At 38.7% G+C, this 15,087-nt stretch overlaps 2 protein-coding genes across 2 annotated transcripts in view; both read right to left on the bottom strand.

Moving 5' to 3' along the window:
• The window catches only part of LOC106055235 (chymotrypsin-1-like), a 60,034-nt gene that overhangs the window by 28,170 nt on the left and 16,777 nt on the right, over positions 1 to 15,087 (bottom strand). The gene's annotated exons all lie outside the window — the stretch shown is intronic.
• On the bottom strand, positions 6,020 to 13,091 carry LOC106063604 (toll-like receptor 4). Its single transcript, XM_013222013.2, has 2 exons — positions 12,366 to 13,091; positions 6,020 to 10,967 (listed from the first exon to the last, which is right to left on the bottom strand). The coding sequence occupies exons 1-2, from the start codon at positions 12,466 to 12,468 to the stop codon at positions 8,197 to 8,199; spliced, it is 2,874 nt and encodes a 957-aa protein (XP_013077467.2). The 5' UTR covers positions 12,469 to 13,091; the 3' UTR covers positions 6,020 to 8,196.

Below are 15,087 nucleotides of genomic sequence, written 5' to 3'. Positions count from 1 at the left end.
CACAGACAGACAGACAGACAGACAGATAGATAGATAGATAGATAGATAGATAGATAGATAGATAGATAGATAGATAGATAGATAGATAGATAGACAGACAGACAGACAGACAGATAGATAGATAGATAGATAGATAGATAGATAGATAGATAGATAGATAGATAGATAGATAGACAGATAGATAGATAGATAGATAGATAGATAGATAGATAGATAGATAGATAGACAGACAGACAGACAGATAGATAGATAGATAGATAGATAGATAGATAGATAGATAGATAGAAAGATAGAAAGTTAAAGAAAGCTTACAAATAAGCAGGCTCACTATAGTGACTGAAATCATTTTGTCAACTTAAACTATGGATTATCTCCTCTCAGCTGTAAATTTGTTTAGTTTATATAAGCTTTAGAAGTAGTGCGCAATAATCTAGATAAAGACCACATGTACAATTCTCTCGTTATAAACATACTATTCCTAGTGACTAAATTGGATCTATAAAATTCAGGTACCGAAAAAAATCGTGCCGAAACTAAATTTATGTAAGCAATATTGACAAGGACTATTGTCAATTGTACCTCAGTGTAAGAATGACAGATGCAACTCAGAGTCCTTATTGTGTTTTAAGTTTGGTCCAATAAAGAAACGGTAAAAGTGTAAAAAAAACTGACAATAAATACAAAGTCAGTCTAAAAATGAATGATTAGTTTCGGTAATCCAATAAAGCAAATGAGTATTTTAGAGACTATTGTTATTCATACCGATCTTGAAAGTCGATTTTGACTTATGTGAAATCTCCTTTTTCTCAATGTCAGCTTACTTAAAGCGATTTCGCACTCTTGTTTTGCCCAGATTCGATTTTACAAAGTGAATGTCGGGTAAATGACAATAGATCATTTAGTTGGGTAGAATTGACAAACAGGCTGCCAATAATCTAGAGACTCAGTTTTCTCATGTCACTATATCCTTGCCACTATATCCTTGTCACTATATTATACTCACCATATCGTCACTGTATCATTGTCACTGTATCATTGTCATTATATTCTTATCTGAGGCTTGTCACTATTTCCTCTCCACTAAATCCTTGTCACTATATCCGTATCACTATATTATTTCCACTATATCCTTATCACTATATTATTTCCACTATATCCTTATCACTATATTATTTTCACTATATCCGTATCACTATATTATTTCCACTATATCCTTATCACTATATTATTTCCACTATATCCGTATCACTATATTATTTCCACTATATCCTTATCACTATATTATTTCCACTATATCCTTATCACTATATTATTTCCACTATATCCTTATCACTATATTATTTCCACTATATCCTTATCACTATATTATTTCCACTATATCCTTATCACTATATTATTTCTACTATATCCTTATCACTATATTATTTCCACTATATCCTTATCACTATATTATTTCCTCTATATCCTTATCACTATATTATTTCCACTATATCGATTTAGGTTTTCTTTTCGCCGTCTACGTTTGTCCTCGGCAGCAGATTCGCTTTTGTTGCTGTCCTGTAGGGTGCGAACATTCCAGCAGGCGACTTTGAGAGGTATCCTTTTATCGACTCGTTTGGGACTAGTCATTTGTGGGCTAATTACTGCCTTGCCTCCAGCCTGCGCAGAGTATTTTTAAAGTGATAATTGGCCTGCGCAGACCAATACCACTCTTTAAGCTAAATGCAGTTCACAGTAGCACAGAAGTCTGAGACGGCTGTGAACCACAGAAAGCCGTGACATTAAGAGAGACAGAGAGAGTAAACGCTACAGAAATATGCAGGGTGTCAGATACCAGGAAAAGAAGACAAATGAGTGGTTTATGTTACAAGTCAACATTGACTATTAACGGTGTGACCAGTAAGGCAGATTGTTCATATTGTAAGACTTGACACACTTTACAATGTTTTCTTTCAAGGTCCAGTGGAGGGAGAACCAGGAAAGGGTCGTCCGAAGAAAAGCTGGATGGACAATGTCTCATCTTTAAAATACAGACGTTGCTTCAAAAAAGAAGATGATTACGTCCTACGCGTGTTCCTATATCAATCTAGCCATGCATGTTAACCAATGACTTAAATTCTGCCAAGTCACTGGTTTTCCTGGCTGGCTCAGACAACCCATTCCATGCTCTAATAGCTTTATGGAAGAAGGAGTATTTGTACAGATTTGTCCTAGCATATGGAACGAGGAATGTGTCTTTCTGAATATTCTATTAGATTTTGTTTTTGTATTTTTGTATAATGTGAAAGAATGGACCCGTCCTTCTCTTGATATCCTACAAAGAACAGCTGCTGACCGGAAAAAAATGAAAGGACTTTGTTTACAAGAACTGCCACAGCACCCATACGATGAATGTCAAGGGACAGATGAGTGATCTATGTTTATTCTTCAAAGAAAATAATGCTTTACTATAGGGAGTACTGGGAGGCGCGCTGGCTGAGCGGCAAAGCGCTTGGCTTCCGAACCGGGGATCGAATGCTGACGAAGACAGGGATTTTTAATTTTGGGATCTTCGGGCGCCTCGGAGTCCACCCAGCTCAAATAGGTACCTGACATTAGTTGGGGAAATGTAAAGGCGGTTGGTCTTTGTGCTGCCCACATGACACTCTCTTTAATTGCAGGCCACAGAAACAGATTACTTTTACGTCTGAAAGGGGAACTTTACCTTTTTTTTAACAGGGAGTACTAAAGAAATTACATAACATCTCACATGGAAAAGTGCTTGTAATTTATTACCACTTTACAACCTGGTCACTTCATTTTCTTAGTGACAAAACATCGAAACAAACCTCAAGAATCATGTAAACAATGTCATATATCACGTGTTAGTTTGATGACATTCATTAGTGCAAGAAACATATCTAGTCATTAATGTATTTTGAAAACATAACAGGTTTTATTCAACCTTGTACCTCGGTGAAAACTCGAAGTTATCATTACTGTAAGGTTGTTCTCCCTTTTTCTGTAAACCAAAAATATTAATTTCCAACTAATTGATTTTTTTTTAAATGGTAATTCTTTAATGGATTCGGGTATTGTCTTCGTCAATGAATAATTGTACAAAGTTTCAACTTGATCCAAGAAGGGGGAAACAGTAGAAATAACTTTTATACATAAGACAGAGTTGATAAAAAAGCATTTGATACACGAAGTTCTTTGCTTAAAAACAACCACCTCTTTTGTTTACAGTGATGTGTAGCTAGGGTGAGGGAGGTCCAAATTTAAAAGCTTCCCGGGCCCATCACTTGAGGGGGGGGCACCTAATGAATGACCTAAGTTATTTATTTTTTTTACATTGAATATTCATTATTACGCCAATGCCATGCAGTCTTGCTATTTACGTGGTGGAGTCAAGAATACAAGGCAGTATTGATCTAGATAATGTTAATAGTTCCCTTCCAGCACAGGAAGTACGACGCGATATGGATTGAGATGTGTCACTTGTGAATTATCTCGTCAATAGAAAACGGTATTTGTTTTATTAAAAGTCTTTATGGTTTCTTTTTTGTTTATTGTACGTATATACTGTATCAATTGGCATTTAGACTTATTAATCTAGAAAGTTCATTATTTCATTTCATGATGTCGAAATTTCGGACACTCAATTTGGATTTTCGGGGGGGGGGGGGTTGCCAAATTTCCCCACCCTAGCCACGCCACCGATTGCACCGTATCTAAAATCCCTTATTTAAAGTGCATTGTGTTGAGACTATTCCCTTAGAGCACTGGAAAGAAATCATGCACTATGTTTTTAAGGTCTCTCTGTCCCTGTACAAGCAATAAGCCGAGCCTGAACATGGGCCACTCTCTCTCTCTCTCACACACACTCTCTTTCCTGTGTCATCCCATATCGTGCAAGACAGGACATGCGTCTAAAGTACACGAATATTGGGCAATGTCCGACACGGAACTCGACTGATAGATGAACTTCGATTAGGACCAGAGCAGCAAGGATAAATCTTCAGATTCCTGTCAAGACTTTAACCACTACTCATGAATAAGTAGGGGCGTGTTGGCAGAGTGGTTAAGTGCTTGGCTTCCGATCCTGAGGTCCTGGGTTCGTATCTCGACGAAGACTGGGATATTAAATTTCAATATTTTTAGGGCGCCCCTGAGTCCACCCAACTCTAATGGGTAGCTGACTTTAGTTGGGGAAAGTAAAGGCGGTTGGTCGTTGTGCTGGCCACATGTAACCCTTCCCGTTTACCGTTGGCCTCAGAAACAGATGACCTTAGCATCATTTGCTCCATAGATCGCAAGGTCTGAAAGGGGAAAGTTTACTTTTACTTTACTGATGAATGAGTGACTCCGATTCCTGCCGTTGCATGTCACAAAACGTGCTTGTTCGATATTCGTTAACAGCCCCCGCCCCCAGCTTCATCAAGGAGGAATTGATTTATTAAAAAACTTTTTTAAAAAATGTTTATTGTTTACTTTTTTTTTTAGTGTGTGTATGTGTTTCTCTCAGTCTCATTCTCTCTCTCATTCATATCTAAACTTTTATTTCTTTTTTTTTTTGTTTCTTGTTTAGTTTTCTGTAAATATGTTTTTATAGTAAGTGTTTTTTTTCTTCCTCTTTGAATCTATTTGTGTATGAAACTGAAGAGAACTTTCATTACGATTTAAGTTTGTTTTTTTGTTTGTTTCAAATTAGTTTTTAAAGAACGTGTCGAAAGTGATTCATCTGAAATTAGAAACTGTCAACAAACAAAATGTGTTTTTTAAGTTGATCTAATGCAGCGATTCCCAAAGTGGTCTATATAGACCCCCAGGGGGTCTTTGGGGACTTCCAAGGGGTCTACGGAAATGAAAAAATAAATTGGGGGTCTATGGTCTGTAAATGTAATTTCATTTCCCATTAATGAGTTGTGCCTTAGTTAATCATTTGAATTTTAATCGAATGAATTTTTCTCTATTATAACATTTGAAAATTGTAACATCTTATTTTAAAGCTTTATTTTATTTTGCTTCATTTTAATTTGAATTTCATCAATGAATATATATGGCCTAGAAATTACAGAAATAAACATATTTGAGGTTGATGAATCTTACAAAAAATGCAGGGGTCTACCGAAAACTGGAAAACATTGCAAGGGGTCTACGAGACTAAAAAGTTTGGGAACCACTGATCTAATGTAACCTAGACTTAGACATCGAGCTGACAAAAAGGATAGGAAAAGCTACCACAGCATTGGCAAAACTCTCCAAGCGCGTCTGGGAAAATGGTAAATTGACCACAGCGACCAAAATCCTAGTCTACACCGCCTGTGTTGTGAGCACTCTCCTTTATGGCAGTGAGAGCTGGTCAACATACATGTACCAAGAGCACAGATTGAATAGTTTCCACTTGCGCTGCCTGAGACGCATAATGGGCATCTCTTGGAGGGACCATGTCTCCAATCAGGAAGTTTTAAGATTGGCCAATATGAACAGCATGTATGCTCTCCTGACACAAAGAAGATTACGCTGGCTCGGACATGTCACCCGCATGCCAGATGGCAGAATCCCGAAAGATATCTTATATGCTGAGCTTGTGGAAGGAGTCAGACCCAAGGGCCGCCCAAGACTAACATATAGAGATGTCTGCAAGCGAGACATGAGAGCCTCAGGCATCAGCGAAAGTATGTGGGAAAACATAGCCAAAGACCGGAGTGCATGGAGACAGACTGTGCATGCTGGGACAACCCTTGCTGAGAACAAAAGAATTGAAGCGGCTTTAATCAAGAGGGATAAAAAGAAAGCTGCCCTGTCTGCTAGCCCTAAATCAGAGGCATACACATGTACGAATTGTGGCAAAGTCTGCCGTTCTAGAATTGGCTTGATTAGCCACACCAGATTCTGCCCCGTCTCAAGATTAAGCCAAAACCAGTGACTCATTTGGGCGCATCCATTGCCTTTCGAGACAAAAGGAGCCATATATAATATATATATATATATATATATATATATATATATATATATACATAAGCTCTGAGTTAAATGTAAGTATTAATACAAACAATGAAGATCCTTCATCACTAAGTACAAAGCTTTAATTCTGGAACTAGGAATTACTTGAATAAAAATGTACACACTGTACAATACAATTCAACAAGTTAACTCTCTTCGTTCAAGCTCATAACTACAACTAGATTAACTAGATCTAACAATGGTTCTGGTTCTACAACTCAAAGTACAACTTAAATCAACTAGATTTTTTCTACAACAGACTTTGCCCATCCTTTACAAAACTTTTGATTCCTTAAAATCTCTCTGTATTTGCAAAAAAAAAAAAAGCCACGCCTTTCACCCCACCAAATCTTTGTTTCTCTTTTTATGGTCATTGAATTCCATTATTTTCCAAGAAAGCCTGCTTGCTGCGAGAGTTCGTTGCTATGGAGATGGTTGCAGAGAACTATAAATAAAACTAGCTTCATTATGCTTCGTTACACCAAACAATATCAATTATTTCACTCACTACTAAATATGAAGAGCAAGGCAAAGTTAAGAAAATGAGATCATACATTGGACCAATAGAATACACGAGCCGACCGCGGCGTAGCATACCCCTCCCACCTTTTTTTTTTTTTTTGACCCCAGCTCTCTGTCACCGCGAAAGTTACGTGGGATAACTCTAGTCCGACTTGCAGAAATAAAAGAGTTATTTTTCCATGACTTTTTTCCTCATTGTCCCGCATGGTTGGACCACGAAGAGAATTACATATATAAATATAACTCAACATCACGGGCTCCTGTTAACAGTCACATGGCTACTTGATAATAAATAATAAATAATAATAAATTATGGCTTTTATATAGCGCTACTTTCATGCTTATAGCATGCTCAGAGCGCTTTGTTCCAATCTCAGTTGTGGACCAGTTGGGGGGGGGGGAGGGTATCTAGGAGAAGTAAACACAACTCTGCCCGAGTCGGGTGTCGAACCTCGAGCCCCCTTCATAGGTAGCCAAGCCAAACCAAGTTCAAGCGTACTTAGCCCGTAGACCACGCTTCCCACTTGATCTCTATATTCAAACTACTCACTGGCCATTTTCAAAATCTCAAAACATAATAAAGGTCAAATTCACACAAAAAACAACGTCATAGTCAATAAAACAGATCATAAATATTGCGGAGATACTGACAGTGGTAAATGACAAAATATATAAAGGTGCACGCTTTGACGCTGGATAGGTGCTTGTGAATATGGGTTAAAAAATATTTATAATGTACTATAGATAAAACACAAAGTAATCAATTATTACATAGCAAAGTACTGTGTTTTTTTTTAGTCTCGGCCACATGTAGGTTTTCCAGTTCTTCACCCCACGTGTGGACCTTGAGACTTGTAAGATTTATGTATTTACTATCATGCAGCTATTACAATGGTTATTGACTTTAGCTCTGGGGAATGTATCTTGATCAAAACGTAGTACAATTGGACGGAACATATTGTATAAAGATCTGAAGACAACTTTATCAATAGCATCATGATAGGACCACAAATTTCACAATTTTAAAATGCTTCTTTTTTTTTAAGGTTATATCAACTCACTCTGTCTGTTTGTCTGTCAGGTAAAAAGTTTGTTCACATTATTTCTCCCACACTTAATCTCGGATCAATCAGAAATTTTTAAAAAATTATTTAAAATCCTTTCCTGATTCACTAAATTGGAAACCTTGGAGAGGCACCCACTCAGAACAAAAATCTTCAAAACTGGCACTAAAAACCGACTCAAAAGGACCAAAAATCATACAGGAATCTCTAAACTCAAAAAAGAAACACCAACTTGAAAAAATAGCTCTGGAATCCACGATACATCATAATGAATCTCCACCCTGGGACGAAAGCTCTCTTCCTACTATAAGAGACCATATTGAAAATATAATTTAAAAATCTGACTACATTACAACAGAGCTCAAGGAAATAGTGAACTGTTTCCTACAAACTCATTATCCTAGCAATCAGTGGACCGTAGTTTACAAGGATGGCTCATCCCATAAAGCCACCATGAATGGAGGAGCTGGAATACTCATCGAGTCAAACTAATTAAAGAAAAAAAATAAGGAACATTTTTAGCTTTCAAAAAGTAATAGTCGTCACTTCAGACGTGCACTTAATTTTCCCCAAATCGTGTAGCTGTCTCCACCCAGACAAAACCCATACATATATTAACCCATCACTGCAGACGAGTTCTTAACATTTCTGTAATCTCATAGTTCAATTTCCACCCAGAAACAACCAAGATGTTTTCCTCGTTGACAACACTCAGAAGTTCAGTTGGCAACAGGTGGAGGCAACTCTCGTGCACTACGACCACAACCCTGGAGGGATTGGCCTGACTCTGGGCATACATCGCTGCCCTCATGGTGAACAGAGACCAGTCATCGTCCTTCAAGAATGACTCACTGCACACAAGCAAGATTCTATAGCTCGAGTTTATAGCGTCCACTATACCACTTGCTTTGCTCAGTGACGCCAATAGATCACGGTCGTTCAGGAACGTTTTCAGCTTTAAAACGTCCTCTAAGTAAAGTCGCAGTACTCTGCAAGGGAAGTGATAGTCTTCATCAGAGTAGCCCACAAAAACATCGATGGGATAGTCTCCTCTCTTGAGCAGTTTAAAATTTCCAAGAAGTTGTAAGAAAAACGAAACTAAAAAGGTTTTATTCCTCTGGACCAACACCAATAAAAATACTCCAATTAAGTAGAAGCACAAGATGATTATAGCCAAGTAGAGAAAGTATTGACCCCAGCATTCTCTCCACAGGGTGTCAACGTGTGAATAACGCATTGTATAACTCCTTTCTCCATTTCTGTCCATACATGTGAAATTACCTCCCTGGTCTAATGTAACCATGGTGGAACTTAGCCAGTGCAGGAAGTTTAAATCTTGGCAGCCACAGGAAAGAATATTACCACTTAGCCAAAACTTCAATTTCCCATTTCTTAACGCCAACTGATCAAGCTCAGTAGTTATACTTTTACTAAGTGTAGAGATCGCGTTGTTCCTAACGTCAAGTTCTAGAAGGTTTGGAGTGTCTTTCAAATCAAAAGGGATACGATTGAATTGGTTATCTGACAAATTTAGCCAGACTAATTTTGGGTTGTAATAAAGTGTACCTTGGCTTAAATCATTTAAATAGTTGTACGAAAGGTCAAGGCTCTGAAGGTTTGAAAGGTTTTGAAAAACTCGGCTACTGTGCAAAGCCATAAAATCTCTTTGTAATTCACATTTAGAAAGAAACAACTTCTCTAAGCCAAAAAATCCGTCGAAAAACGATTCTTTCAGCTCTCTCATGTCGTTCAAAGACACTACAGCCGTCTTTAAAGAGTGTAGCCCTTGTATGTTTCCATCAAATGTTTTGAAGCCGTTGTCAGAGACGTCCAGATAGTCAACATTCGCAGCACCAAGAAATAGAAGATTGACGTCCAGCGCTACAGAGCTAACCAGACGACTCATTTGAAGGCTTCTCAAACTTACAGGTAGTTTAATAATTATAAAGTTTGGAGCACCGGCGTCGCTCGTAAACGTCTCATTCCCTACCGCATTCATTTCAAATTTGTCTTCCAAACCTGCGACTTCTCTGAGTTTTCTCAATGTATCCAAACCTGCGACTTCTCTGCGTTTTCTCAATGTATCCAAACCTGCGACTTCTCTGCGTTTTCTCAATGTATCCAAACCTGCGACTTCTCTGCGTTTTCTCAATGTATCCAAACCTGCGACTTCTCTGCGTTTTCTCAATGTATCCAAAGCTGCGACTTCTCTGCGTTTTCTCAATGTATCCAAAGCTGCTTCTTTTTTTGAGTACTGGAAATCATGAAATCTATCACACGACCTCAAAGCCTTTTCTACAGTGATCGTTTCTAAATGTGTATATTTAGTCAGAGGAAACATTGCCGAGCTGCTCCCTTGAAGAGGGTTATCTGAAACAAACAGATTATACAAACAGTCGCTCCATACACTCGAGTAGCCAAACGCGTTCATTGAAATGTACGATATGTAACTGTTGATTAGCGTAAAACTACGCACGCAGATCTGAAGCAAATACTTTGTGTCTTTGCGGGTCAGGAGGCCGTTTTTATTAGGCGTGGCCTTTTCTCGGGTTGTGCTGACAATATTAAAATAAATCTCTGTCATATTTTTTCCGACGAACGGTTCTAGAAGTGACAGTGCGTACTGCACGTCAACCAAGACGTTTTCCATTTTCAGACTGAGTAAGTGAGGCAGAGGGACGAATACAGAGCTACTTATGTTAAACAGATTGTTCATATTCTTCAAGTGTAGCTCTTGTATAGCTCCGAGGTTCTCAAATGTTTTGTCGTGGATGACCTGAGCCGAGCCTGTTACTTCTAAAGCTTCGAGATTTGTAAGGCTGCGAAACTCTGAACCAAAATACAAAACTTCTTCATTGGCGCCAATGGATAAACGCTGCAGCTTTCTCAGCGGTTCTAAATATGTGTGGGAGACGTTACAGTCTCTGAGGTCAGTGTCCTGGATAATATTCAACACTTTTAAATTTGGTAAATCTGAGAACGTTTGCTCCGAGAAATGTTTGGTATTCAGGCACAATCTGTTGTCATTTAAATTGAGAGTTGTTAAGTTTGTAAGACCGCGGAATGCTCTTGGCGCCAGGTGCGATATTTCATTGCTGGACAGATCCAAGTCTGTTAGATTAGAAACGTGGGCAAAACTAGAATCCACCAGACTTGTTAAGTGGTTGTTGTTTAGCAAGATGACGTGAGCGTCGCTAGGGAACCAAGAAGGATGGATAGTCTCGAGAGATAGACTGGAACAGTCGACGACCTTATTTAGAACAGAACACGGTGATAGATTCGAAGCTCCAGCCTGCTTATTACTTTGAGATTGTTTGATCTCGTCTACATTTAAGCTCAAAATAAAATGTTTCAAGGAAGCGTTTTGTCTGAGTACATACTTGCTGAAGTTATCTGCAATATAAGACATATAACACTTTAATTTCTAAGATGTACGATACAACATTGTGCCATAATCTTCAAATACAAAAACAAAATTTAATAAAATACTCAGAAAGATACAAAGATAAAGGCACATTCCTTGCCCCATATGCTAGGACAAATTTGTACAAATGCTCTTTCTTCCCTAGTGCTATTAGAGCATGGAATGGGTTTCCTGACCTAGCCAGGAAAACCTGTGACTTGGCAGAATTTAGGTCACTGTCAAATATGCATGACTGAATGCATGACGCGTAGGTCATATTAATCTTCTTTTTTGAAGTAACGTCTGTATTATATAAGATAAGAATTATTGTAATCTTTTATAGGAAATAGATGTTTTTTTTTAAATCAACTATCTAGTAAATGACACTTAAGTATGGATAATCTTTCACTAGAAAGTTTGTTTTTCTAATCACATTAATTGTCCTGAGGTCTCTAAAACTGTTGGAGCCAAATAAGAAATCGGATGAGCAGGTGTTCTTCATCTGTAAATCCATTTAGTGCCAACTGGCACATTGAGATGACAACGATGCCGCTGTTAATGGGGCAAGAGAAAAAGAAACTTTGACATCAAGTAAGTGTCGTCATAAAATGAAGAACTTCTGAAAGAAACTTAAATCTAGTTTTAAAACTTGAAGACACATTCACAGCCCAACCAAAAGGGCTCACCTCTCATTCCCGTTGGTCTCTTCAAGTAACACTATAATGCACGTGCCTTAAATTAAAACTGATTGCAATGGGAGCATGCGTTTGTGTGTGTTTCTATAGTGACGGTGGGATGATGTTAGCTATGCAGTGTGAATGATGCAAGATAAACTGCATTGTCGTCAGCGGTCTTAGGTAGACCAGACGGCTTCAGAACGCCAGAGTGAAAAGACGTGTTTTTGTAGTGAGTTAACTTTTGTTCAAAATACTATTTTATATTACTACTAAATTCTACTACATATATTTAGTTTCATCTCAAGTTGAATTTGTTTATATTGTAAAAAAAAGTTTTATATTATATATAATATCGTTCACAAAGAAGTTATTCTAGTTATTTCTTTATAAGTTAAGGTATAACGCACACAGCGGTTTAGTTGTCTACCAGCAGTTTGGTGCTACAAGTCAACAACCACCATGGCTGCCTGGTCGTGCGGTTTGCGCACTGGACTGTCGTTCACATTTATCGATGGCCCAGGGTTCAAACCCTGCCCGCTCCCATCCCCCGTCGTCCTGCGGGAGGTTTGGACTAGGAAGTAATTATCTTCAACTCTGAAGGAAACATCCGAAACATGTCAAACATTTTACAAACAAACAACCATCTACAACACGGATTTTAAAAAGCTCGCTGTAATGAGAATCTTACAACATAAGCAGTAACCTACTTACCAGTGCTGACCCCCGACTGATGCTCAGTGTGTACTAGTGACGCCAGCCATACGGAGCTTAATAAACATAGGAACACTGCCACTGTTAGCATGATACTTGACATTCAAACTTCATACACAGCTGTCCAATTCTTTGTAATACTTAAACATTGCTTGTGCGAGTTGATCTCCCTTGTATGTCAAGAGAAAACATCGTTACTGAGACAACAATCTCCTTAAACAAATAAAGTATCGCTATTTTAATTCAGTCGTTGGTTTCTCCTAGTAATAGTCTGTTCACCTCTACGGGTGTGTTATGATATCCCTGGGTCTCAGCCTTTCACAAGGACAATTTTTGCAGGTATTTCCCAACGATAGCAGACGTGGTTACGTCATGGTGAATAAATGTTATATCAAAGCAAGCCTGTTGAATAAGCTTGGTGAACCGTGAATGACAACACCCTTAACGTCAGCGGACTTCCAACTAAGTCACGTGGGCCATCACTGGTACGCCATGTTATCATAATAGCAGACGACATAAATTAAAAAACGAGTAGTTGTATAGAATTAATGAGTACAGCAATGTCACAAAATTCAAGGGTGGAACGCGAGAAGGACTTACGAATTGGTGGCTATCGAGCTGAAAATGTTTAGAACCGCTGAAAGACACAGAGACCGCGAGACTGTTGTGGCCGCATGTTAACCTCGTGTAGCACGAAGGTGGCTCATTTAGTTTTTGTTTTTTTTTTAGTTTTGTTTTTTTTATTCGTTTCCTACCTTCCACCGGAAGTTAAAATTTCTACATTTAAGTTCAAACCTTCTGTAGTACGAGAGGGGGAGAGGGGAGAATGGAAGTGTATAGGTTTCGATCTCGGAACCTTAGTGATGATAATCCGATGCGCATAGCTTACGACCAAGTATAGGATGGAAACAGGCAGGATTTGAACTTGGCACCGTTCTAATGTCGATACCCATATCTCTAGACAGGGATGAGGGTGGAAACAGGCAGGATTTGAACTCGGGACCATCATGGCGACAGTCAGAAGCGGACACCACACGACCAGGCTGGAGATGGCAGCGGGCAGGGCTCAAGCTGAGGACTAACACGATTACAGTTCGAGTCGAGAGAGGGAGAGGGAGAGAGGCAGAGAGATAGAGGGGAGAGATAGGGGAGGGAGAGGGAGAGAGGCAGAGAGAGAGAGGGGGAGAGATAGGGGAGAGAGAGAGGGAGAGAGAGGGGCAGAAATAGGGAGAGGGAGATAGAGAGGGGGAGAGAGAAAGGGAGAGAGAAAGGCAGAGAGGAAGAGAGGCAGAGAGAGGGAGAGGGAGAAAGAGAGGGGAGAGAGAGAGGCAGAGAGGGAGAGGGAGAGAGAGGGCGAGAGAGAGAGAGAAAGAGAAATGTCTGTGGAGCAGAAAATATCTATCTTTGAGGTGAAACCTGTTCCGTAAACAGGATCTCGACCTGATTCAAACACCATTCTTTTGTTATACTGTAAGCACGTTCTATGTCCAGTTTCTATATGGTCTACGTTTGAAAGAAGATGGAAGTTACTAGATGAATACAATTCATGGGTTTGACTTCGACGTTTATTTATTCCTTCGTTGCGGTTTTCCCATCCCTCTTTCCCCCCATTCCCCACCCCTTTATTTAAGATAACTATAAAGCGCTGCGGGAGATAAACAGATCTATACCTACTTCATTAGAAGATGTGTTTAGAAAAAGGCAAAATTGTAATAATAATACATTGTAATTATGTTGTTATTACTCTGGAGAAATGTGTTTTACATCACTGCGTTACATAACAAAATATTATAACATTAGCAAACGAAATGTAAACAACACGCAGTCTCAAAATAAAGGACTATCCCGCATAATAGTAATATAATAATAATAATTATCTTTGTTATGTATAAGGGAATAAGGATGTAATTTTATTCTTTCTTTAATTTATAAGATATAACTTAACGTGTGGTCTTTACATTAGAAATAACAACGCCGCTCGAATAGTCCTTAAAAAAACTAGACAAGATTCTGCTACTACGCTCTTGCGCACGCTCCATTGGCTTCCCGTGAAAGCGAGAATCGATTACAAGGTCGCCACACTTTGTCATCAGTGTATATATAACAACGAGATGCCCTTGTACCTTAGCGAACTGATTACTCCATATGTCCCCCAGAGAGCCCTGCGCTCAATGGACTCAACGCTTTTAGTAGTGCCACGTTTCTCCCTCAAAAGCTACGGTCTGCGGGCTTTTTCAGTTCACGGACCAAAGATTTGGAACTCACTCCCCATTGATCTCAGACAGACAAACATGCTACACCATTTTTAAGAAGAACATTAAGACCTATCTGTTTAAAACTTTTTTAGATTAATTGTCATTTTAGCTGTCGTGTTTGTGTTTGTAATGTTATTACAGCGCCTTGAGCCTACATTTTGTTTGTTAACAGCGCTTTATAAATAAAATTATTATTATTATTATTATTAATAAGTCTTTTATTCCATAATTGAATTGGCCAGAAACATTAAAAACCGGTTTTTAAGACATGACTAGATTGAGAATAAGGCCGAGAGGCGGACTGAGGCGGACTGAGGCGGACTGAGTGCTAAAATTGGCCTGGCTAAAAAATACAAGAAAGGGAATACAAAAACTGTTAGCCAACATCAAACCGAATAAAGCGTCTGGACCTGATGGTATTCCAGCTAGATTACTCAAAGAACTAAGCAATGAGCTAGCCCCAGTGT

Source organism: Biomphalaria glabrata, chromosome 2, assembly GCF_947242115.1.
Source record: "Biomphalaria glabrata chromosome 2, xgBioGlab47.1, whole genome shotgun sequence".
NCBI lineage: Eukaryota > Metazoa > Mollusca > Gastropoda > Planorbidae > Biomphalaria > Biomphalaria glabrata.
The sequence above is the reverse complement of the archived record's forward strand: the minus strand, read 5'-3'. Positions and strand labels throughout refer to the sequence as shown.